Raw genomic sequence first — 27,909 nt, forward strand, 5'->3', positions numbered from 1 at the left:
TAACATATTTTTCTTTAACCTAATATTATTATGATTATTATTATTATTTCATGCTGATCCTTTGATAAGGTTGGAGAAATTGGTTGCTATTTCATTAAAATATGCTTAGTGGAATTACATATTTTTAAATATGGAATCCATGGTAAGAAGTTAAGTAACGATAAGGAACTTTATTGATAAAATAATTTAATAAGTCAAGTGAAAACCAGATATTAGGCCTAAAAGCATGATCACATTCAAGGCAACCATTGGTTACGCAAAAGTTTGCTCTTCTCTTTATCAGTAGTAGTCTTCAGACTTTCTCTTAGAATGGGGCTTATGAGTTTAAGTCTACTGTAAGTATCTATTTTGACCCCTGCCTTTGTACCATGGTCTACTTATTCTTTCAAAACCCCTCCTGAATCATATTTTCAAGGCTAGTTTGTTTTAACTATGTATCACGTGATCACATGATGAGTTTAACAACTCAAATATGAAAAACACCCAACTTAACCTCTAGTCATAATTTCCGTTTAGGATTGGATAGGTCATTTACTTCTTTAGGGTTTGTTTCTATCATCTATATGGCAAATAGCTAAATTAACTGTAAAACCATACATAGATCCAGTAAACTGCAATTATTTTCTTACATCCAGTTTTTCTTATGTATTTTATTCTCCTGAATAGAAAGAGAACTTTGGATCTCTTAGTGGGATGGTGAGTGAATTTGATAATATGTAGTATAATATGAGCCAATCAGAAGTAACTGTAGGGTTTTCCTCACAACCCATATAACACATGTGCATTGTGGTAGTAGATAATGAATGCATTACATAAATCAAATAAACGAAAAGGGTCAAATGGCATGATTTCTAGACAGGTGGATGAAAAAGTTTGTCCAACAGTATGTCAGTATGGGAGACAATTTTGGGGTCTCCCCAAATTGCACTATCCAAGAGGTATTTATAGGTCTGATCTGGCTCTGAGTACAGTGCCTTCAAAACCATTCATTATGACTAAGTGATCTCAGAATAGAATAAACACATTTACTTTCTTACCTGACAGTGAAAACTTCAGTCAGAATAAGAGTGAGCAAAAGATACAAAACAGTATGTGTTTTCCTCTAGTTAAACTTTCAGATAGTATAACATAGAAATAATTCAAAGAAAGAAAATAGCTGTTGATCCATAAGGCAGATTTTTAAAAGTTAAATGGTCAGAAATTTGCCCATTCTAACTGCTTAATTAATTCTATGCCTCTTGATTTTCTCAAATATTTAAAGATAATTTTGGTTTTTAATATATTAATTTTTTAAATTTCCCACTTCCATGCTTTTTATAATCCATGTGTAAGTTAAGCATAATTGTTTTATTCATTCTCCTCACTCCACATGCTTTAGTGTTTATAGCACATTGTTCTTGAGGGTTGAAGCATGGTGCATTTCACTGTGAGAACCTTCTGTATCTGCCATGGACTTTTCACATTGATTTCAGAACTAAATAACAGTATATTTGAAATGTCATTTGTGAATGAAGCACCATTTTTTTTTATGACCAAGGGCAACGAGAATAGCCACTAAACTCACCCTTGTGTGAGATAAAGGACCCTTTACTTTCTATTTTTCTTTTACCTATCCAATTTTTAGCACTCATCTGTAAGATACTCTAGAAATTGTTGATTTTTGCTGTTTTCATTTAGATTGATTTAACGACACTGTTTCTTCCAGTCTCCCAAAGACGTTCATATTCTTGTTAATAACATATTCATAACAGAGCAAAGCAAATGCCCTGCAACATTTGTGTGTGTGTGGGAAAGAGACTAATATACCTTGGAAAGGATTCATTTTCTTGGTTTAGCATTTCACTCTGTCTAGTACCAATGTCTGACTGTATTTTTTACATTTCTAGCCATCAGTAAAATTCTATACCTCCCAAGTATCCCCAAGTCCACACACCTTTCACTTCTGGAGGGTCCTATTTACTCCTTCTTCTTCATAGTGATTAGGGAAAGTGATAATAGAGATTATCTCTATGCAGTCTCAGCCAATCAAGATGTATGCTGCAGCAGCTTTCTAGCTTTCCAGTAATAAACAACATAATCTAAAAGAAATCTAAAGAAGACATTGTCCTATAGACAGCATCCTACATTACATATGTAATGTAGTAGAATGTACTGCTTAAAAAACAGGCTGGAAATCTAGGGACAATTAACATTAACGATGTCAATTAAATGACATTGATCTATTTGTCATTGTTCAATCATTCAGCTCTGCCTGACTCTTTGCAGCCCTGTGGACTGCAGCCTGCCAGACTTCCCTGTCCTTCACTGTCTCTGGGGATTTGCTCAAACTCATGTTCATTGAGTTGATGAGGCCATCTAACCATCTCATCCTCTGTCACCTCTTTTTCCTCCTGACTTCAATCTTCCCTAGCATCAGGGTCTTTTCCAATGAGTCAGATCTTCGCCTCAGATGGCCAAAGTATTAGTCTAATTAACATTGGTTTAAATCCTGATTTCCCCTTTTACTAACAGTGTAATTTTCTGACATCTCATAGCCCCACTTTCTCCAATAATAAATCATAGGGTAGTGGAAGGCACTAAATGAGACAGTAGCACTGAATAATGTATAAATAAATAATGAGTACCATTAATTTTACTATATTAGTGATAGGACTATTTAGTACTATTATTTAAATAGTAATAATAAAATAATTATGATTATTATTAACTTTAGGTAGATTTGACCTGACACAAAGGCTTAATCATGAAAGCATCAAAAATACTTAGTCTCACAAAGATAGCATTCTGAAATGACTGGTAAGAATGATATTCTCACCTTTAATACTTCCCAGTTAATTTCTAATTTTTGTGGGAAACCAAGGGATGGCACCCAGGAGCAGTAACATTTAAACATATCAAGGATCTTAAAAGAGGGGAAAGAAAAAGTCTATCCTTTGGTATCAAATCAATCCAACTTTTTGTGCTCTCTATCAATCAAGGTGAGAAGTCATTATCTCCCTGTATTCTCTAATCTCTTTTTTTAATGTTTTTACATTTTGAAATGTAAAACAACCAGTTTTCCAGTTGAATGCATTATTCTGCAGGTATATACTTCCTTTTTAACTGCCTCAAAATATTCAAATCAACAGAGAAAATGAACTGAAAAGTGTCCAGTTGGTATGCTTACCGAACTTCAGCCCTTTCTTTTTAATCTCACTATTAATAATTAACACTGATAAAATGTGTGACTATATTACCCTTTTTATTCTAATTTTATCTTTTAAAACTGGATCACTCTGCTGAACCTTTATGACATTTGAGGAGGGAATGAGCTCTCATCAAATCTCAAAGTGACTTTGGAGGTCAATTAGTGGGCTTGTTGCCTCCAGACTCTCACAGCATTTGCTTATCTGAATTTCAGCACACTTGTTAGATAATGAATTCTGTGTTTAGTTCCTTATTAAGTTAAGCTATAACCCCATATTTCTTGTATTCGTCTTTGCTTATATATTGTATATATTTCTGTTTTTCCTATGATTTTTTCCCCTTGAGTTATGCGTAAAATACTTGATGTTGCTGAAATGTGATGACACTTTAAGCATCCTCTGGGTGATTAAAGGTACTCTGGAACTGACTCTTAAGGTGTAGCTAGCTCTCAAACTCAGAGGTCAGTCCACTTATTGAAACTTTGTTTCACTTCATATTCTTCTTTTAGGTTAAAGAAGTCACTATTGTTACTTCCATTGCTTGTTTGTTTGTTTGTTTGTTTTGGTAAGAAAAGCATTCTCTTCTAAAGTAAAGCAAAACAGAGTAATATCCTCCTTGTCTTTTGTTTAATGGGTTAATTATATAGTGACAAAGCTGTGGTTATTCATTTTGATCCAACAAATATGTATAAAAAATAAAACACTGCCAAGACTTTCTGAGGAAGTAGAAGTGATTGAGAAAGAGTCTCTGCTTTCCTGGTGGGCATCTTTAGGTTGGGGATATACAACCCAGATTTCAGTAGCTTCACTATGATGTGAAAGGGAGAAAGCTCAGAGAAGCTCAGAGTGGTATAAAACACAGAGAATGGAGTAGAAAACTATTTAGATGAAACAATTATAAATGCACTTATTGAAATTTTTGCATTTTATAAATAATATCTTGGACTGGAAGAAGGCCAAAAGTTATTTGCATTTTATCCTCTCTTTTTACCTACCTGTCTTCTACGTGATTTAAAAATAAAGACTTTATTGGCCTGGAAGCTTCATGTCAAACTACAAGAAATTAAATTCTTAATAATTAGTTCCAAAATGCCAGAATTTATCATTGATATAAATTATCAGCATATGGTAAATCTGCTGCTGCTGCTGCTAAGTCACTTCAGTCGTGTCTGACTGTGCGACCCCATAGACTGCAGCCCACCAGGCTCCTCCGTCCATGGGATTTTCCAGGCAAGAGTACTGGAGTGGGGTGCCGTTGCCTTCTCCGATGGTAAATCTAGATCTCATCTGCAGAACAAATTACTTTTATGTTTCTTTTCTTTCCCCGCTCATAAATGTGGACAGTTACTAAAAATATGTGTGCTTTAAATAAGGCTTTTCAAGCTTAATAAGATCCTATAAATAATCTTTCGAAGTTCTTGAGTTTTTTTTCAGAAAACAAATCGTGTTACTCAAATCAGATGATTAGATTAGAGTAGAGTGATTAGATTAGGCTTATTTTTTTGAAAACCAAATTCATTCCTTGAGTTGTGGTTGCTATTGTTTGTGTAATTGCTATCTCAAGGTTCCAGTTAAGTTTTTGGATATTTGTCTTCATGTCACATTCACTTTCTATCTGAAATATAAATAATAGGCTGCCTTGTTTTAAAATCCTTTTTCTGATTAAGTTTTACTTAATTTATGCAGATGTATATTTTTTGACATCAGTCTCATTATTTTGTATGCCTTCTGATCACTGATCCAGAAAGAAAAAGTTCATTAAAAAGTGAAAAAAAATGAAATACATGGACATTTAAATTTAAATCCTTTAAAATAGATAGCTGCTAAAATGTGATATTCAGAAACTAAGATTTGATAAAGCATATTTAAAACAAATCTGCAAGGAGTGCAAAAAAATGTTTTGGTAATAAAAAAATAGAACAGTATCCTATGCTTTAAAATCATCTACTCATTTATTTTCTTTGAGAAATATATCTTCTATGACTTTATTTCTGCTCTGAAATGCTCAGCATTTCCACTGATGAGGTCATTGGAGGACCCATTGATGAGGACCCATTGGAGGACACATCTGACTGGTGTGCTTCCTGAGAACCATAGTGCCCTATACTGAATTATGTACATTGTTTCTATTCAGTATGAAGTTGCATTTCACCAACTCAGCTTTTGCAGTAAAAAGTCATCACAGCCATAGTTGAAATTTTATACAATGAACAGGGAATTTAGAGTATTATGAGAATTCAAGTTCAATAATTATTTCTTGAACATTTACTCTACTCAAATTCCCATAAGGATCCAAAGGTGAATAAGACATTCTCTTTGCCTTCTACGTGTCAAATATTGTGATGGAGAATGGTATGTACAGAATTAGATTTTTTAAGGTAAAGTCATGAGAAGCTCTAGGTGAAAGGACTAAATGTTACCAGAATTAGAGGACGATATGAATTGGGGATATGAAAAACTTTAGCCAAGCTTTAAAGGATGGGTAAGTAGGAATTTGATAAATGGAAATATGAGTGAGGTTATAGGGAATAGTAAGTGACGCAAAGGATATATCCTGAGATTGTGGGAAAACAGGGGTGCTATTTCCCAAACTGAGAAAAGTGGAAGGAATAGCACCTTTCCAGGAGGACAAGCTTGATTAAGACATTTTAGATTTAGGGTATCTTTGAAAAATTCAAGTGATATCTAGCAGCCTATTGAAAATGTACCCCAGAAACATGGGAGTAGAAATCAATAGCAGAAATACAACTTTAAGATTTATTGGCACCCTGATGATTACGAAACTTGGGGAATAGATGTGACCATCAAGTAACTGACACCAGATAAGAGAGATCATACCCAACGCAGAATCTGAAAAAATACTGAAATATAAGAGAATAATAGAGAAATAAGTTTCAGTAAAGGTGACTGAGGATACTTTAAAATAAAAAAAAATAAAACCAAACAAAGCATGGCAAGCTAAGGAGAAATTTAGAATTAGGGTTGTACGTCTAGAATCCTACACATAGATGTTTAAAAACTTTGTTGAATTTTGTTATATGGACTTGGAGCCCAGTGTTACTGATAGAGATTCGACAGAAGTGAGACAACTGAGAAAGCCAAAGACCAGGAGACGCCATGTAAGAGCATATTTGACAATTATTTCCCCCAGGTCAGGAAGTCCCTTATAAAGTCTTTGTCAGAGACAGGGACATGATTGCATCCTTCTATATCAATCTTAATAAATTTCTAACCAACTTATAATTTATGCTGTGTTCATAATTTTTGTTGCTGTTTCTACAAAATTTTCCGAAAGTACAACAGAGTCTGAAATTTCTGTAATAATAGTTTGTTATCTTTCCTTGAGATATAATAATTACTCTTTTAAGTGAATTTTGGCCTCACATATAACTTCTATGCTTTATTTTATACTAGGTCAACATTTGTCCATCTCACTGGCTTGAAATTAAAATAATATCTAATTGCATTTTTGGTGAAATCCAATAATTGATATCAAACATTTTTAATCATCGTCAAACATTTTTATTTTGTGATTATAGAACTCCTGACACTATAATAGTGCTATCAGTTGTTAGTGGCCTTACACAAATAGATAAGCTTCGAAACAGACAATAATGAAGTAGAATTTGCACAAGAAATAAATTCAAATTGTACAGTAAAGGATTGTTCTGTTCCAGTCACAGAAATCTCATGTCAAAGATGCTTACCACAGTTAGTACACCATGCAAGGGAAGAACTGCCTTCAAATGTATTACGTATGAAGACTTACTAACAATGATTTGCTAGGCAGATGTCACTTTTGATGTTTTTTGTCTAAGAAAGGACAACTATCAATGTCACATAAATGTATTTTCCCTTCTCTGTGTTCATCATTGCTTAGTAGGAATTATACATAGGGACTACATTAATAAAACTAATCTTCCATCCCAAGATAATCTAAGTAATTGCTGCATAATAATTTCCCAATAAAAATTCAGCATCTATTTAATCATGCATACATTTATTTAGCTCATCAAAAACCTCTGGAAGTGTGCATTTTGGGGCCTGGGATATGTGCTCCCCATTGTCCTGGAACATTGAATAGAAGGTATGAAAGTGTAGTGCATGTCAAGAGTAAACTACCTGTCTGGTGACTGAGTGGTCTCTACGTGGCACCTGGAAAATTTTTTCTAAATCCAAGTTTCAGTTTTATCAGTGTGCAGAATTGAACAGAGCCAAAACAAATTCCAAACATTATTACAAGATCTTAATGTCAAACTGGTATATTAGTTTATTAAATTTTGAATAGGAAAATATCCCATTGAAGAAACTGAAAAGGCCCCACTTCATCTCCAAGACAATATTCTTTATCTCTAAGGTGACCCAAGGTAAATCAGTGTACCTCTTAAAAGATTGCCTGGGGAGGATGGAATCAGAAGAGGAACTTTCTCATCCAGATCCAATGAGGCGGATAAGGTGTGTTGTAACATGTCTGCTATTGACTGAAATCTTCTCCTAATAAAAAAATTGCTTTGGTGCCCTAAATTCAGGGGCTCTTTTAGAATACAAGGTACTAACTATAATTCTGTGTCTCTAACTTGTAGTTGTTTTTGTTGTTGTTTTTTTGTTTGTTTTCTCTTCTCTTTAGGGTTATTTCTTAGGGAAAAATTCTATTTAAAACATGCAAATGATTTTCTTAATATCAGCTATAGGCATGATTAAATGGCCAGATTTTTCTTCCCTCCTTGCTGCTGGTCCATTCTGTAAGATATCTTTGCATTATCTAAGCATTCAATTAATTATCCATCAATTTCATTGATGGATACTGGGCAGAGTTACCTGCTGTTCTCTTTAAGTAATACTTCTCAACAAACTGTGTCAGAAATATTTCACAGACTGATATGTAATTTTTGAAATCATTACTTATATAATCACAATTTCTCAGATAATTCTCGCCTAAAATAAACTCAATTTTCAATTCCATGAGTATTTGAGAAAATTGAATTTAGGGCTCAATCTTTATTCTTTCCCTGCACTTTGGTCCAGGCAATGTTAATCATGCAATATCTTTGAGCAAGTGATTAGAAAGCAACATGTTCACATAGAACCATGTGTTATCCGAGTTTTTTTCTTTTCCTCTTAAGCTTACTACCCTTTATTCAGTGTGATCAGTTGTACTCAGCCTTTAAGAATTCAATTTTAAGAGGCACTTCTAGTTTCCTGGACAACAATGGTTCATCTCTTTTTCCTAGAATAATGATCTAAAATCTAATTCTTGCCTATCTCAGCCCCAGTCTGTTTTTATCCTCTTTTGTGAAATCAAACCCATATGTTTTTCCTTGACAGCCCATGTCTGAGTATTATCTATGTCCCCAGAATCAAGTAGCTATTAAATTAATTCTATCAATTGTCTATGGGTTTAGAGGTTCCCATGTGCGTTTTTCTCAAGTAACCACATTTTATTTCAGGGCACAAAGTACAAGACTTCTGACTTGATTACTTAGCCTCTGGTCTTTATGTTTTAAGTTTTTGAAAATAGCAGGGAAAATGCATAACTCTTCTTTACCTTAATGAAAAGTTCTGAGCTTCTCTGACACTCATTTCATTTCTGAAGGAGGATTAGAGGACTGTCCCATAGACTGACTCTGAGATTTTAATATTTTCTTTATTTTATCCTTCTAATAACCTTACTCCTTTGCCTCTCCCAACCACACCATCCTATGCACACGTTCTCCCTTCTAATATCTTACCTGTGACATTTTTGAGGATCAAGTAATTCATTTTCTCTGTCAAATGGCACCATTTGAGTCATTTCAGACTATCAAGTTTCTCTATTCTTCCGAGGATGCTTTTTGGAAGCATCTGTTCTATAAATTTTCAGTTTTGAAATGTCCTTTTTAAACTTAATTCTGCTGTGTTGTGGTATGCAGTACAATAGGTACATTTGCAAGGAATTGTTGCCAGAAGTCTAGGTCCTAGTTCAACCTCCATCACATTTTTAAGACGGGAATCGAGATCAATTTACATAATATCTCACTCCCTTATAAAATGGAAACAACAATTATAATAATTATGGCCCTATCTTAAAGAGTTATTGTGCAGATATACATAAATATATGTTAAGGCGGTTAGCATTTCATAAAATTTCTATCAGATTACTGCTTCACTATGTTGATTTTTTAAAAAAATACCTTAAATTTATTTCTAGTCCTATAGCTCTTTTTTTCCCCAAATTAAAGCAGATCCACAGTGTTTATATTTATTAAATACATGATTGTTTTCTTGCTTACAAAAGTGTTCATTGGCCTCACCGGTATTTTGCCGTTAAGGCAAGTAGTTTCCTGGCCCCTCTTCATTCATTTCCAAGGCTAAGAACACATGTTTCTCTATCCACTATGAACAAATACCAGTGTTTATAACAAACAAAATTCTGTAAAAGTCATAGACAGAGAAAGCATATTAATAGTTTCACATTTATTTTCTGTGGCTACATGGCTTCTGTCTTTAAGAGACCTGCATATATTTTCCTGGATTTACTGTTAAGGAGAAGTAAATAATAGACACCAGTAACTCACAGAGAAGTCATCAAATAATTATTAAAGGTCATTCAGTGCCCAGTAGCAAAGTGGTTCCTAAAAGACTGAGATTACAGTCAAGTCTCAAAATTTCATGGCAGTGAGAAAAGCCTTGTAAAAATGATTGCCAGTTACAGAATGTAGATAGACTCTGCCAATTAGGCAGCAATTCATAACACTCATTCACATATCATTTGAAGCTAATTAAACCAAATACATTTATAAATGTAGAAATCAACTTTTATGGGTTTTTGGAGATAATTTTCAGATCACAGTATGAAACACCTCAGTTACAATACAACTCAAAAATAAAGGGCTGAAGGGATTTTAAAGGGGCCAAGTCATCACAAAGTACATCTAATGCACACACAAAGAGAGAAGCACCAGAAAAGAGCAAATATAACGTAAAGAGGACAATCTATCCATCAGAAAGAATGATGGAATCATATCTTTATTAAGTATCTAAAAATAAATGATAATAAGGGTGATGAAAAATTGAAATAATAAATGAATGCTTTTGCAGTATATTAGTGATAACCTGAGGGTTCTCTATATTCATTTGCTTCATAGAATTATCCTGAGGAAAGTAATATATGCATTTTATAAATGATGCAACTGAGATATAAAATTACAGTTAATACCTGATATAGTAACTGTTATCATTTATTATTCTTGCTTTGTTACTATTAACCCCAAAGACTATATTTGTATTACTACATTCAAAGCTCAGGAAAACCTTTTGTAGCCATTATAGTCATTTCTATTTTAAAACATATTTAAAAAGGAAAAATTTAGTTTTCATTTTATACTTATATGATATAAGCATTATTATATTATGCAATTTTGACCAAATCACTGATCTTGTCTCATCTGAAGCAGCCAATATTTCATGCACTACCTACTTTTCAGGGACATTAAGGGGTTCCCCTTTGTATTTATATGCATTATAAAAAACTGTACTTTTGTAATTATGTAAACACAGTGCATAAAAGTAGTATTATATGCCATCTTCAAGAACTACTGTACATGTGGCTTGACATAAATGTTGATACCTAGGATCATAAGTGAAATAGTCATGTTCATATCACAAAAATTAAGATGTTAATACATTTTTCCCTTCAAAATACTAAGGTAATAGATTTAATCTAATGAGTTACTTAAAGAAATACAGTCTGCCCAAAACAGGGTGAGAATTAATACCAGGTGCTTTACTCACTGAGTAAACTAGATAGTTATATTCTTTATGCCTATATTTTGTTGGTAGTTCATTCTACACACACACACACACACACACACACACACACACACTTGTCTTCATTGGATCCTTCTGCCTAGGTAGGGAAAGTAATTCACTGAGTAGAATAATGCATGTGTATAAGAAAGTACAGCACTAAAACCATGCTTCTGGAGTTGGTCCCTTGACTCCCAAAGATTGTGGGAACAGAGCAATTAACTTTTTAATTATGCACACCATTCAATAAAGCAAGCATTAAAAAGATACTTAAAGTTTATTTAATACTTTAATGTAGTCTCAGTAATGTTGGAATTTTCAAAATAAGCAAAAAGGAAGCTAAATTTGTAAACTCTTAGGGAAATTTTCTTTCAAATATTCTTCTTTGTAGGGTAAATAAAGTATAAACACTTATATACCTATATCACTACTTTCAGAACTACTAGACTGTGTTAATGGAGAAGGCAATGGCAGCCCACTCCAGTACCCTTGCCTGGAAAAGCCCATGGACGGAGGAGCCTGGTAGGCTACAGACCATGGGGTCTCGAAGAGTCGGACATGACTGAGTGACTTCACTTTCACTTTTCACTTTCACGCGTTGGAGAAGGAAATGACAACCCACTCCAGTATTCTTGCTTGGAGAATCCCAGGGACAGAGGAGCCTGGTAGGCTGCCGTCTATGGGGTCGCACAGAGTCGGACACGACTGAAGCAACTTAGCAGCAGCAGCAGACTCTGTTAAATAATATAATTTTTATAGTACATAATTGAATTAGAGCTATTTCAGGACTGGGACACACATATTTTTAACTGCAACTTAAACCCCTGCCTCTCTAGGGATATTTATTTTGATTATGCCTATCAGGTGATCTAAATGATTGAATTTGCTCAAAGGTACTTAAGAATAAGAAGTTTCCTTAGATACAGTAGCAAATTAAAATAAATTGAAAAATAATTTGAAAACCATTGTCATAAATAAGTAAAAGGACCTATATATCATCTGTACAAAAGAGTTTTCAAGTCCTTTATTCTCTAGTAGTATAGTTTATTAATTTTTTTTTAGTAGTCAGGAGAAGACATGCCTTACAAACATAGATTTATAACTCAGTTGGTGCTAGCATTTAAGATGTTGTAATTTGATTTTCATATTGAAAAAGGATATTGCTTTTTAATTTGATATATAGAATCACTTCATGTATTTGGAATAGCAGAAAAGATAATGCGTATTTCAGTGTGGGATTAAGTGAAAATAATCTGTTTTCACTGAGAAGCTGGCATGTTTAGTTTGCTAATAATTGACCTAGTCATAAAGTAACTGAAAGCCCCCATCTGCAACTGCTGCTCATTTGTATCTATTATACATATTTTAGCATCAGTGCTAAGGCCTTCATTTCCTTTCCTGGGATGAAGGTAGGGCATTTCTGAAATGGTTAAGGCAGTTCTCCTGCCTAAATAGGGAAGAAAAGAACAGAAAATGTAATATAGCTAAATGGAGAGATGCCTGCTTTTGAGCTCTTTTCGTTTTAGCAGCTTGAGAAATATTGGTACATGTTATTGCTCAGACACATATTCTTTCTAAACAAAGGTTACTGCCATTGATTCCAAAGAGCAAAAGGAGCCATTATAATATTTTTTGCACTTCATTTAGCTAGTGTCCTTATTGACTGGACTTTATGAACTATCTACTTGTATACCTGATATGCCTTCCTAAACAATTTTGAAGACAGATATTTTTTTTGGTGCCACAACATGTAGAGAATTTGACTTAGTTACTTTGGCCACCTCATGCGAAGAGTTGACTCATTGGAAAAGACTTTGATGCTGGGAGGGATTGTGGGCAGGAGAAGAAGGGGACGACCGAGGATGAGATGGCTGGATGGCATCACTGACTCGATGGACGCGAGTCTGAGTGAACTCCGGGAGTTGGTGATGGACAGGGAGGCCTGGCGTGCTGCGATTCACGGGGTCGCAAAGAGTCGGACACGACTGAGCGACTGAACTGAACTGTAATTTTTGAAAACTTATTCTGAAATTTATGAGCAAATTTTAAGAAGACTCAGCGTTGCTCACCAAGGAAACTGACGCGTGCGCACACAAACACACATGCATGACACACCATCCTTGACGGGCTGGGTTAAGAAGCCTAAAGCACTTCTTGGAAATAATTTGAATAATAAACTATGCATTCAGACTCTATTTTGGAACTGTTCTGTTAAAGTCAATAGTTTCATCATTTGCAAATTTGACAGCCTCCTACCATATAAGACTTTTATTATAAAAGTAAGCAACACTCCTGTATTTAAGTTTATTAAATTGCAAATAGAAAACATGTAGAGCAAGTGCCTTTACAATTTGGAACATTTTCTCTCATTATTTAAATATGAGAATTTGGAATTCAATATAGCCCTTTAGGTAAAAACCAACAAAAGACTATAAGATTAACTTAAGGCTATAGTTTTCTAATGCCTTCTACTGCTTCCCCCCTGCCCCATTACCCTCTTCCCCCCCACCAAAAATAAGATGTATACTTTCATTTTTATAATATACGCTTAGGAAATTGTGCTGATTAAGTTAAAAGAACTGTATTAAAGTATTTTAAAGTTAGAGTATTTTAGAGTTAGAGTATTTTAAAATATTGCTTTAAAGTAATTTCATTGGATCAGTCAAATATTTCATCATTTCAAAATATTCTTTACACCTTAAAGTCTAATTTTTCTTGCCAGGAATTTTGTTTTATAATATAAACATAAAAATCCTTTGGGAACACTTAAGCCTGGCTCTGCTAGTGCACAACAGGTCTCAACAAGAAGCTCCGCGCCCAGAGACAGACACTGACAGAGTTGGCATTTAACGTTTCTGTTGAAAATATATGATAATCCGATGTAAATGTACCAGTCATTTATAATAACAATTTCAGTATTGTGGTATATTAGGCTTTTCAAGCTCTTTCTCTCTTCACTGAAACCTAGCCATAACTCTGTCCTTGGCTTCTGCAATGCTTGCTATAATAAAGTCCTTCTGATACTACTCGTAATAAACCTTCATAGAAGCAATGCAAGATAGACCCTACTGATAGCTGAATTCTCTTTAATAGTGAATTGTATTCTTGTGAGATTCCATTCCTTTAGAGTTAAGGGTTTTTGCTGGAATACCATTTATTTATTTATATCACTGAACAGTCTCACTGCTATGACTAAGAAAATTGCTCCATAAAATACTTGGTAATGTAAATGTGAGAATGAAAGTTATATATCTGGTGATTTATTAAATTTATGGCTTGTAGGAACATGACTGTCTCTATAAAGGAATCTAATATACACATTGGGGAATATTCTAGTAATGCCTTGTAAAAAAGGGATGGTGTTATAATTTGAAGTCTCAAAAGAATGAACCACTATAAAGGTTTGCCTTCAGCATTTGTGATCATACATGGCCTGACTTTGCAAACCTAAATTTGATGTAGGAAAATTTGGAATACGTAGTATCTTATTGCTCTTACACAGAATATAACTATCCATGTACCTATCTACTCTCAATGTATTTCCTTACCTGTTTCTTTTACTGACAAGAAATGGAAAGGTCCTTTAAGAGTAGGAAGTTTAATTAAGTTTCTGTTCGAGGAAAATCAGATCAGGGTTGATAAGCACTTGCCTAGAGTTTGAGGCCAGTGTTTACCTCAGAAAGAATTCTGGTGTGCAGGCAAGAGGGACTCAGGATTATAACCAGTTCTCTGAATCTGCATTTAGCATATTAAAATATGTTCAAACTCTTTCTTCATCTCCCAGGAATTAAGCTTAGTAGTTTTGGTCCATATTTTAAAAAGCAGATATTTCTTTTGTCTTGAACTTTCAGAAAACTTTTATCATTGTACTTTCTGAACTGCTTTTGACTGAAACTCTATTGAGAAATTCAGTGTATTTTATCAGTAAAACTTTAACTTAAAAAATGGTGATTTCACTTTCTTCTTATAATGAACTTCTATTAATTGACTGAATATTTTAAAGACGAGAAATTTAAGCACACAATATAACAATTTTAAAGATTTTATTTCTATAAATGGAAAAGTATGTGACATATTTTGTGCGTTATGTACATCTAGAGAGGTTATACTAAGACAAAGATTTCAAAGATTTGGTTTCTTTTTACACAATACTCTTAAAATAAACTTAACCAGGAAATGTATCACTTAATTGAAAGATAAAAGAGCATATATGTGGCAGGGAAGAGAAAGAACAGGTTCTTCTCATACATTATCAGATCCATATGCTGTTTATTAAATTTAATGCTGTGCAACTAATTCAGACAGCTGACTCAAATAAGAAGATAGCAGCAACTTTGTGGAAATGTGAAAACATGCACCATTCTAATGCAGTTTTATCAGCTGTTAGATTTCTCAAGAAGATACCATATTTTATAGGCTTGAAATAAAACATTGTGAATTAATACATCCATAATGAAATAATATATGTGCTTCGAGGGAATAGCATTGCCCAAAGTTGACATTTAAGTTCATGTAATCTAAATGATAGTATTGAAAAAGGGTGTTCTCATGTATTCACTGAATTCCAGCTTAGAACATGCTGCCTACTTCTCAGGTTGTGCATAGGTATGCTGAGAAGAAAATAATACACAAAAAATGTTTTACTAAGCATCTGAGATGTTTTATAGTCAAAGAACAACTTGTTTTTTAAAAATAAATTAAAATACATTAACTGCACAGTGGGCAAAGTATTCCAAATGAAGGATAGGGTGAACAGACTGTTTTCCTTTCCTTGCATTCCACAGATCTATGAATAATCATTCCTTGAGGTTTAAAATTATAAATAACTGTGCAGAATGGAGTTATTTCAACTTTACAAAGGAAATCATCCATTTTGTTTTCACTTTCATTTAGGTAAACTCAAAATGACTTAGCATAGCTTCTGCTAAACTTATTCAAGACTGAAGCAGTCTTGGTCAAGAAAAAAAAAGTTTCTCAATTGTGAGTAAGTAAGACACGACTGAAGCGACTTAGCAGCAGCAGCGGCAGCAACTACATTTATATGGCTAAATTCATACAGAATTGACAACTGTTGTTTGACTTGACAAAGTTAGAATATAGTAGTTGATACCAAGAGAGGAGAGGTAGTGAAAAAAAAAATGTAAAGAAAACAGAAATTTCAATGAAGAAACTTTATGCAAATAGTGCTATAGGGAAGAATGGTTGAATAGGGATATTTTATCAGGGATATTTTATTCCAAAGTTATCACCATAAGTTGATTATGCTTACTTCCTGCCTTCACACACATGCACATGAGACCTGAAAATGAAGGTAAAAATTTATCATGTATATTTAATTTCAGCCATTAGTACAGTCATTTGTAAGTCCTGGATAATGAGTACTACATGGAGTTAGACACCTATCTTTTTGGACATAGAGCTTTACTATCCATATTTACAAAGTCAGAATGTGAAAAATTATAAAGTGAAGAGCTTGGTCTCATTTCTAGAGTATATGTTTTTTACAACAAAATTCTTCTGAAAATAATTTTTAGACTTATTTGTATGTACATTGAGTGGAATAAAATGTTGTATTTACTTATTTATAAAATATCCTACCTACTTGCTTCCGGAGGATTGAGATCATGTTTTTATGTTCGTTTTATCTCAGATTACTAAGGCAGTGCCTGACATAGACTAGATGCTCAGTAAATATTTGCTGAATTAAAGAATAAATTAATATTATCTGTGTCCAAGGTCCAACCATAATTACCACTATTACCTTGGTTTAATGCTTTATTTTCTTTGCTTTCTCTTCTGATAAGTTAGGCTGAGTTTAACTGTGGTAGTGAAGAAATCAGACAAAATGGTGGGTAGATGTACAAAATACTTTGTAAAAAAAAGAATAGTCTAGTCCTAAACTCTTTGTGTGTGTGCTTAGTCACTCAGTCGTGTCCAACTCTTTGCAGTCCCATGGACTGCAGCCCGCCAAGTTCCTCTGTCCTTGGGGATTCTCCAGGCAAGCATACTGGAGTGGGTTGCCATGCCCTTTTCTAGGGAATCTTCCCAATCCAGGGATTGAATCCAGGTCTCCCACATAGCAGGCGGATTCTTTACAAATTGAGCTACCAGAGAAGCCCAAAATCTTTATAGGTTATTGCAAACATTCTCATCTAAAACTCACTTTCTTCTTACCTGTCACTGGCCTATTACTACAGCTAGTGCCTGTACAATGAACCAGGATATTTATTGTGTTTTATAAAATTCTAAACCTGGACCTTAATGAAGAGTTTATTTTGTATTTTAAAGCTGTGCTTCTCTACTAAGTATATTTTTTTATTCTGTGCCATAATTGTCAGAACTAAGGTGTGTTGGCAGAAAATATTTTGTTGTTGGGAAATAGTTTTTAACATTCTATCAATGAAGTCTTGAAGATCAAAGATAGCATCTGGATGGTACAAACCAGCATGGGGAAAAGTCATAACATTATGTATGTACCACACTCTTAATAAAAGTGTTTTCTAGATAACTTGAAATCAATTCGCAGATTTTATGAGTCTCCTAATTTTCAGTTCCAAGTTGAGAACATCACAGTTGTGAGTTCAGATTTTTAATACATTATTCATATGGCTTAAAATATACTTTTATTTATATATTCACTCATTCATTCATTGCTATGATTAATTGAAATCTAATTTCATAGAGACATGGAAGATTCAGGTCAACTAAACCTCTACAAGCGGCAAAGTGGTTGGTTAAATTTGTCTTAAGTTTTTTATCATCCATTTTATTTTTTACACATACATTCTGTATTTATGATGATACTGGAGTAATTCATTTTTCTAAAACCCGAGTTTGTTCATTTGTTTGTAATTCTGGGAAAGGATAGGAGGGCACCAAGTGGAAATCGAGATTTTTTATGGGTTTGCTAAGGCCTGTATGAGAAGTGATTCTCATTGGAGTTTCCAGGGTAGTTCATTTTATATTACTGTGTTTCTTTTTTTTTTTTAAGTTACTCATACCCACCTTTAATCTCCACACCAGCTCTTCTTTTCCGCTGTCCTTTTCACTCTTGTTTATAACTTCCATTCTCCCCTCTACATCTCATAGTATTTTATGCTCTCAGCATGATAACCAATTCGCTGTCCTTAAATATGCAACAAAACACATTATATTACTGAGTTCCATTTAACTGCCACATGTGAAAATATTTTACATTTTTCATCTCAGTTTTCATGACATTCTTAATCTGTAGGTTCATAAGAGAGCAAAGAGAGGCTCACAGACCTTAGATGATTTACTCAAAGCCATACAGCTGAAATAGCTAAGATGGAGTCTGAGGAAACTTTGTCAAAAAAACAAACAAAAAACTCCATGTTCTTTCTATTACAACATGCTCTGTTTAGCCATGCCCTTTTTTCACTAGAATGGTCTTAACCTCTTTCACCAATGTTTCCATCCAGCCAGTCAAGTCTTTCTTTAAAGTTGACTTCAAGTATCACCTCTTCTGTGGAGCCCATCCTGACCCTATCCAGCTTTGCTCTTTTCCTATCACGATCTATATTAGAACATATCATAATGTCACTCTTCTAGTTTATTTTTGGTTTTATAAAGTATGGTAATCATTTTTCATAAAAAATATTTTATTTTGAAAAGAAATGACTTTATTATGATTATTTTCAAATGCATTTACAATTAATTTTTAAAATGTCAATTTTATTATTGAAGATACTGACTACCAGTGATGTATCTCACATAAAAACAAAAGCACTTTTGGGTCATTTACAGTTTTTAAGAGGCTAGAAATCCAAATGTTTAAGTACTACTGATTAAAGCGGTGTCTAGCACAGATTGAACACTCTTTAAATATTTGATGAACAAACCTAAATAATCAAATTGATATGACAACTTTTAGTTACAGAGACTAAAATTGTTGTATGTGAGCATTTAAGATTTCCATAGTTTTATAAATTTACTCAAACAATTCTATGTCAAGAAAAAAAAGAGCAAAATCCTTATTAAAATATATTTTGTAGGGAAAACTATATTTAGAATATTAATTATATTGTGTGAATCATACATTAATTAAAATTCTAAGTGAACATTATTGATATATTAGATACTAGGGTAGCTGATTTGTTACTTTGTATGAAGGACACAGTGGGTTATGCTATTGTAGCTATAAACCGAGAACTTTTTAGCAGATTGGTAAAACATTAGGAATTTGAAAATACTAAAGTCGAATATTATAGATTTGCTAGCAGATTTATAAAATGTTTTCAGTGCAACAAAATCTTGAACTTTTAGTGAAATTGTCAGAAAAATAGATTACAGGTACAAATTTGTATGGCAATATTCTAATTGTCATCATGAAAATTTATTGTTAGGATGTAATGTGTAGTGATTAATTTATCTCATTAAATAAAAATAATGAACATTTTCAGTTAAAGAGAAAAAAAATATGTTTTTATTGAGTTAAGAAATTTTAAAAATATACCAGGGTACCAGCTTACTCCACCCTGCAGGAGCTAGCAGCAACAACCAAGCTGACCTCTTCAAGCTCCAGCCTTGCCTAGAAATACCATTGTTGTTAGTTGCTAAGTCATGTCCTACTCTTTTACAGCTCCATGGATTGTAGCCTGCCAGGCTCCCCTGTCCATGGGATTCCCCAGAAAAGAATACTGGAGTGGGTTGCCATTTCCTTCTTCAAGGTATCTTCTGGACCTAGCTATCAAACCTACATCTCCTGCATTACTGACAGATTCTTTGCTACTGAGCCTCGGGGAAGCCCAGACACACCCAGCATTAAGATGAATAAAATTTCTTTTTGATAACTATCCAGCCACTCTTAGCAAGAAGGAGAATGAGAGAAAATTGAACTGTTCATTGTAATATGGTAGACTGTTCCTGTTCAGGCTGCAGTTCATGGGGTCTCAAAGAATCAGACAGGACGGAAGTGACTTAGCACACATGAATATGAGACTTAGGGAAAATTTTAGGGTCAGAACCAGAGCTAAAATATCAATTTTCTAACTCTTAGAGAAAATGTATTTTTAAGATAGACCTCACAAATAGTATAAGGATAACAATACTGTTACCAGGAATGTGTTATGCCGTACGGTAATGGCCCTTTCTCATATATCCTTGTACCAGACAAGTGATATTTTGATGAAGGTTTAAGGTTATCAAGCAGAGAATAGCAGTCTCATTGCCTAATTAAGCTCTCACTTTATATGTTGTTTGATGTGTCTCTTCTGCTTATAAGGTGTGTTGGTTCCCAACCATATTGTATGGTCCCACCATATAACCTGTCTGGTTTGACTGACTTCTGATTTGCCAGTGCTAAATAACCTTCTTCTCACCACGTTGCATTAGGCTGTCAGTTTCCTTTTCCACAAACTGCTTCTTTCTTTTATCCTTTTTCCATATCTGACACAGTCTTGAAGAAGTAGCTCTGTGTCTCCTTTCTCAAAGTTCATCCCTTTGTTTCTTTGCTTTTAGCTTCCAAACACTAAGAAATTTGACTTTATTTTTGTTCCCCATGTAATTATTATATTTTGGGGGGGATGTGAAGCAAGTTTGTGCCTTTTTCTTGGGCCCTACAGCTTGACATTGCGTTCTGCGTCAATATGTTAGTTCTGTATTTCTACTTTTATCATACATTTTTCTAAGAACAGAACCACAGAGGGCTGAACCATAACATTCTCTATGATATTCTCATTTTATCTACATGACCAAATTCCTGTCCTTTTGGAAAATCAATCTCTTTACAAATTCTTGATTGCCAATTCTACTCAGTAAAATCACAAATCATTTTTCTATCTACTTTTTATTTTCAAGCATCATATTGTACATTTTCCCTTTTCTAGCCAGGTAAAAATCTAGCTCATAAGATTGCCTATAAGCATATTCCTAACAAATACCCCATTAGTACCAGGCGTGATTTTATTATCCTGGCTCCTACCTCTTAAATAGGAAAAAAAATAGCTTTCATTTTTATTTTCCTTAATCCATGAAGCTCTCTTCTCCACTCTATGAATTTATGACTCAAAAATTTCTGTTTAATCTTTTTTATTACCATTCTAAGTTGTTTTAGTTATTTATAAACAGATATTTATAAAATCATTTTATATTACCTGTTACATCTTGATAAGTTCTACTGTGAGCATTCATCTGTGTTTTTTGTGTGTATATTTATTTTCCAAAGTTTCTCATAAGTACACCTTTGGTTATTTTTGTATCTTTCACAGTGTGGTGCAAATTTCCAAATATATTACCTCATGATAATCTACCCTTCCTAAGATCAAAGGAAGAACTTACTGTATATAAAATCCTTATGGTATTAGGGATTCATGTACAAAAACTGCTGTGTTTCGTGCTAGACTCAAGTTTTTTGTTGTAAATTAAGAACATGTGGGCCCCTTTTATTTTCTGGCTTGGAAGATTCACACACTTGATTCTTTCAAAGATAAAATGCTGATCCCCAAATAATCAATCAGGAACATTTAAATGTAGAAAGAATTAATTATAACTTTGTTACTTTGATGTTACTAGAATATGTGGCTTTTAATTTTGGAGGGAGCTTAAATTTTAAAATATGTGTGATGGCAATGAATATTTTTAAAATTAAATACAAAATTAAAAAGAAAAAAAGCAAAGCTATAAAAATTATGTTCAATCATATCAAATAAAATTTAAGTTTACCACTTTGCGTTTATTTATTTTAATTCAACAGGCTTAGATAGTGCATGTTCCTTCAGAATTCTTTGATGCTAATCTATCTGATAACCAATTAGTTTCCAAATTTCTCAATTCAAGAGCTGACTAATGCTATTACCTAAGTATTAGATGGATATGTTATCTTAAACAGAGATGATGCCTAATAGTAAGCAGTGTGTCAAAGACCAAAAAAGTTGAGAAACTGGAAAGTTTTGAGACATCCTGTTTAAATAGGATTAAGGCAAGACCAAAAGGATTATCATGCTCCAAACCTCAAAGGTCTTTGTGATAGCTGCTTTCCTAAACATTTAGATTAATGGCCAGAATCACATTCAGAACATGTCCCAGCCCTTCTGTAGATATTACACTAAGAAATATATGGGTGGGAAGGGTCAAAACCATTTTTTTTCCACCCCAAAATTAATTCTCTCCTATCTTTAGAGTTAAAATGCTTAAGGCTTAAAAAAAAAAAAAAAACAAAAAAAAAACCAGTTTAGGTTCACAAAAACTCTGAGAGGATGATACAGAAATTTCCCATATACTCCCTGCCTCTACACATGCATAAACATCTCCATTACTAAAAACCCCAAGTGGATGACCTCTTCTTTTCTTAAAAAATATACATATTTTTAATAAGCTTATCTCCAGGGTGTATAAAAGTTTCCTTAGATCATATAAAATGTCATTTTTCATATGAAGTTTGTATTTCAATATAAACATACAAAGGCAAAGATTTCTCTGAAAACAAATATCAAGAGCAAAATATGTAGCAGTATGTCTTTTTCAGGTCGTATTGCCTTTTATATTGATTCACTAAACCAGTTGATCACTACTAAAATTCAAAGAGTTCAATATTATCATCAATGTTTTATGAATTTTTTTCATTGTATTTCTTTTCATATAACTGTATTTACTTTAAAAAATGACATATTGTTCAGATTAAACCATGGCTACAAAAATATAATTAAAACATGAACCTTTTTACAACTTTTATTAGTTTGGTCTCTTGAAGTATATAGGGATTCTACTAAATTTAATTCTTTTTTGTTAATATAACAAGTTGAAGTTGTTTTGATATCAAAACTACACACCCTTAGGAGAATGTAATAAAGAAGATGTGAGCATTTAGATGTATGGCAATTAGACGGAGGCAGAACAAGTAAATGGTAATAATCCTACTGTGTGTTGGGCAAAAATATACATACCCATTTGGTATTATTTATCTTGCAGTTTTTTTTCATAAATCTGTTGTAAAAAAGAAAAACAAAACACAAAACACTGTACCTACATATCAAAGTCCTGTCCTAGTCCTGCCATAAGCTACCCTGTCTAGTCAAAAAGTGAAAATAAGATGGTAGTTCGTACTTCCCTGGTGGCTCAGACGGTAAAGCGTCTGTCTACAATGCAGGAGACCTAGGTTCGATCCCTGGGTTGGGAAGATTCCCCTGGAGAAGGAAATGGCAATCCACTCCAGTACTATTGCCTGAAAAATCCCATGGACAGAGGAGCCTGGTAGGCTACAGTCCATGGGGTCACAAAGAGTTGGAAAGGACTGAGCAACTTCACTTTCACTTTCATTACATGTAGCAGCCCCCATGTCCCAGAAGAGGATAGTTGATAGTTGGAGAGTGATGAGATTAACGTCATTCAAAATACCTGATTTGTTTAAATTATCTTTAAAATTTATCTAGATTTTTTAAAAAAGAGAGAAAACAAGTTCAAGGTTTTTGGAAATTGTTTCAATGGCAAGTCTATGGATGGACACCGTGGTGTAGGGGCTGCTGATTTTCCCTTTACATATTTCCCCATCTCCCTTCCCCAGGTGTTGCTGCCATCACTACCTTTCCCTTCCTCCCCTTTCCTCATGGCAAGACGCATGGAAGAAGAGTGCTGTTAAGGCCTCTCCATTAATCAACAGGTATGGTGGTCCTCATGAAGCAGTACAATGCCCCTCTTCTGCATTCTCCATTAATAGTCTCTCTTTTATATAGAGAAAACTCATGCATCCACTAAATAGAGCCTACTGATACAGGGGAATTACACAACTTGAGTAAATCTTTACCTATTTCAGCATGCTATTTCAGAATTCCCTGCACAGTTGTAGATGATTTTTAAATGTAAAGGATTACATAAGAATAACCTGTATCATTTTCAGAGAAAGGGGCTATGCAGTTTCCTCAACTGATTATATATAGAAAAAAAAAAAATGGACCTTGTGTATATATATATATATGTATATGCCACTTTCAATGTTTTACAGAGACTTTTTATATGATATATCTTTGCAAAGGAGAATATTTTGTGAGCTTTAACTCAAAATTCAATTATTTTAGCATTTGAACTTTCCAAAAGCATCACACAAAACTGTATGTATTTAATTATAATGCTTATTCATCTGGTTATAGAAAATTAGGTATGAGCCATTTCAATTAAATCTAAATACTCCACAAATCAAGGTCATCCAGATGTGGGAGCTGAGTGCAAGCTAATGGCTTTATTGCAAAGCTTTCCTTCAGCTCAGCTGGTGGCATTTGAGGAAGGTGGGGGAGGGCCTTGGTCAAGTTTACCTCTTTCAGGTTGATAATTTTGAAAGGAGCTGAGCCCTCAGGGCTCGAACTCCAGCAGAGTCTTAACCTATAAAAACACAAACTGTAAGTCATTATGGGAAACGCCCACCTTCTTGATTTCCTTTTTCACCAGGAGAACTGGTCCTCCTTGCTCCTGCAGGGGCTTGTTTTGAGGGCATGTTGGGCTTTGCACTACACCTTTGTGACTCCATTAGGATCTTTGAGGCAAGGAACTAGATTACTGCCTTTGGGCTGGGAAGATTTTTAGTAAATGTCTTTAAAGAAAAACAGTGAGTGTGTCTATAGGTGTGTCTGTGTGTGGTAACACTATGGTATTCCTTAGAATAGTAGCCAAAGTAAGACTTGTTTGTGTATATAAATGAAGCAGATTCTTTACAGGAATTTTCACTGATGTGACCATTGACTGTTAAAGACTTGACCATAAATCTTAATTCACAAATGCAGAGTCTCTTATCCCTAAAAGCTCTGAAATCATTGGTTGGCCTTCGTGATCTCATTTCTACCTACATTTCTATCCTTACTTTACGTACTTACCCTAGATGTACTCTGTTCTGGCCTACCCCATCTTTCCCAATGGCTATAATCTTCCTTGCCCACAGAACTTTGCATTGTTGGGTCCTTCCATCTGGAGACCCGTTTCCCCAGGTCTGCTTGGAAAATTCACACCAAAAGCAGTAACAGGAAATGTGCAGAGGGTTTTCTGTGTGTCCAGCACAGTGTAAGTAAGCTTAAGAATCCCTATTTTCTTAATTCATTCCACACAAAGGAACACAGTTAAAAATTGTCAATATTCATATTTAAACGATAAACAGTGAGGCTTGGAGAAACCTAAAGTGGTCAAGATTACTTAGAATTGACTAAAGTGCACTGTGTCTTTTGCAGAGTCTCCTGTTTCCTCCCCAGCGAAGCTGGGATTCTCATTCAAGTTCAACTGTTAAGTTTCTATGATTCCATCTTATCCTTTATGAACTCTTCTATGTCCACAGTGTTTGCTACTCACTAAATGTTGAACAGATGAATGAATTTTTAGAACACAGTCATTCTTCTTTTCACTCTTATAGGGACCCTTCTCATCCACACTTACCTCTACCCTTTTTATTTCCCTTCATTTGTAGCTCTTGATTGTTATTAGCTTCACAGATGACTTAATATATTTTATTATAAAAAATAAGTCATTTATTTTTCTCCCTAAATTTAGGACCTGCAATTAAAAACCAAGTAAGTATAATTGAAAACATAGAAATAAATCATTTAAATTTTATAAAATTTATCAAATCTAGTAGTAAGAAAAGAAGCATAGATGTACTTATATTTCACATGGAAAGGAGACAATTCAACCAAAATATTTTGGTGTTTTGAGGAAAGGTTGTCAGAGAAATTTTGTTGTTGTTGTTATTTTATAGATGAATAATAAAAGAAATATGTACCATAGAGCTAGAGTCTTAACAGGTTACATACAAGAAAAGAAAGAAATGGGGGAGTAAAATTAGATGAGAAAAAGAAGGTAAACTGAAAAAGAAAAGAAAAAATCTTTGAGAATATAGAATCAAAAAGATATGGGGAAAGTGAATACATTGAAAAGCAATAAAAAATTGAAGGAAACAGATCACTGAAAACCACAGACACTGAGAGGACTTTAAAAAAATATGAAAGAAAACTTACAGGGAAAAAAAAAAATCAGTGCAAGTAGAGAAAAAGGACTTTATTTATGAGTTCATGTTTCCTTTATTCTTAGAGAAGCCTTTGAGGTAAAATGGCTGAAAAGAGAAAGGGGAGTTAAGACACATTGCTTTGTGTACACTGTATTTTTCTAGAATTCTTTCTGTGGGAACAGTGCTTTTGATAGCAAGATAAGGGCTTAAGCATTAACTTGGAGCTATGTACTTAGAACTAAAAAGGTTGTGCCTAGAGGGCACAATTGAGGCAGAGATTAATGGAAAATTAGAGTACAAGTCAAAATAACTTCTTTCCTAGATTTTCAACCAATAAGATCTTAGAATTAACCAATTCATTAGCTCTGTGAATATAAGGATCAGTTTATTTCTATTTTTATATGGAGTGCCTAGAGCATGGAATGAATGTTTGCTGAATTAATCATGGAATGCTAAGAGATGGTAAGGAGATTATCATCAGCCAATCTGGTTTTAGATTATTTATGCATCCCTCAACACCATCATAAGAATCACTAATCTCTGCTTGAATGATTCTGGTGACAAAAAATCTGGAGGTAGCTCACTCTATTTGGGGACATCTTTAACTTAACTTTTCAGCTTTTTCTTATATTGAGCCAAAATTTGCCTTCCCAGAACTTGAATCCATTTATCCTGAATTTTTCCTTTGGGAAAACACAAAATTTAAGTACTATTCCTTCTCCAAATGTACTCCAAAAGTACTTCCAGCAACTGAAATTCAGGTGGACACTCCATCATAATGGCTAGCTATATAATGTCTCTGTTTCTCTTTTTTCTAGTGTATAGCCCCAGTCTTTCAAATTGTTCTGTTAGTTGGTTGCAAATCGTTTTAGCATTCTGGTTATTTTCATTTAGTGCAAAATACTTTGTCAAAAAAGAGATCGAATTCAGGATGGGCTCCTTCAGTTTACATGTCTATATTTGAGCAGAATGAAGAACCCAAAAAATCTGTTTAAATAATTTCAGGAAATAAAAGGAGTTACAGTTTAAAACTGCATATATTAATACCTTTTATCTGAATTATGTAGAATAAATGTATGATTTGGCTAATATATAATATAATATATAAATAAAATTAATACAAGCATACATAAAAATGAATGAAAAAATATAGGAAAAATGAAATAAAAAATAATACTTGATGAAAGTAAAAGAATCTAAGTGTCTCAGTGATAAAGAACCCACCTGCCAATTCAGGAGATTTAAGAGATGTGTGTTCAATCCCTGAGCTGTGAAGATCCCTTGGAGAGGGCGTGGCAGCATTCTTGTCTGGAGAATTCCGTGGACAGAGGAACCTGGCAGAATACAGTCCCTGAGGTCTCAAAGAGTCAGACATGACTGAAGCAACTAAGCACACATGCAGAAGTCTCTACTTTTTATTTCTTAATTGATTGAATATTTTGGTTTGAGTTGGTGCATGAGATGAGTTTTCCCTTAAGATCCTCATTCATCATTCTAACATTTTTGACACTAAAATATACATAGCTTTATATGGATAATATCAGTGGAAATCAAAGACAAACAGAAAAGCAGAAGAAAGCAAAAACTATTTTCTCAATGCAAATTATTGACTTTAATGACTAACTATGTGCTCACACATAGACGTCAAACTAGAACAAAATAAGTTTGAAAGATGTGTAAAAGTTGCCCTGTCAGTTATGGAGTTTCCTCAGTAAAAGCTAATGTAAAGTAAATTCTCCATGCATGTGAACTCTTTTTTAATGCCAGATTGCTGTCAGTGTCCTTTGGTGAGTCCTATTTATGAGTAGATTACAGCGCTATCTCAGAAGCACTGCACATCTGCCTTTCTATGAGTGTCTACACAGAATATATGGTCTTTCCTAGAACTGGGAAATTTAATTAATTTGCTGGCAGAGAATACTTTTTATGCTACATGACTTTTCCCTGACCCTACCCAAGATTTCAATTTTTAATGTGCTTCATATATTATAAACCTATATA

The 27,909-nt window shown here is 33.8% G+C and overlaps 1 protein-coding gene across 5 annotated transcripts in view; it reads left to right on the top strand.

Moving 5' to 3' along the window:
• The window catches only part of PCDH7 (protocadherin 7), a 469,679-nt gene that overhangs the window by 227,070 nt on the left and 214,700 nt on the right, over positions 1-27,909 (top strand). Inside the window, exon 3 of one of the 5 annotated variants that reach the window (XM_018049357.1) lies at positions 23,491-23,586. The exons of 3 other annotated variants lie outside the window; for them this stretch is intronic. In XM_018049357.1, coding sequence (XP_017904846.1) covers positions 23,491-23,579 — 89 coding nt within the window. In that variant the 3' untranslated portion in view covers positions 23,580-23,586. Of the gene's footprint in view, positions 1-23,490; positions 23,848-27,909 lie in introns of those variants that run through there. One more of the 5 variants, XM_018049356.1, reaches the window with a different exon arrangement.

Source organism: Capra hircus, chromosome 6, assembly GCF_001704415.2.
Source record: "Capra hircus breed San Clemente chromosome 6, ASM170441v1, whole genome shotgun sequence".
Taxonomy (NCBI): Eukaryota; Metazoa; Chordata; class Mammalia; order Artiodactyla; family Bovidae; genus Capra; species Capra hircus.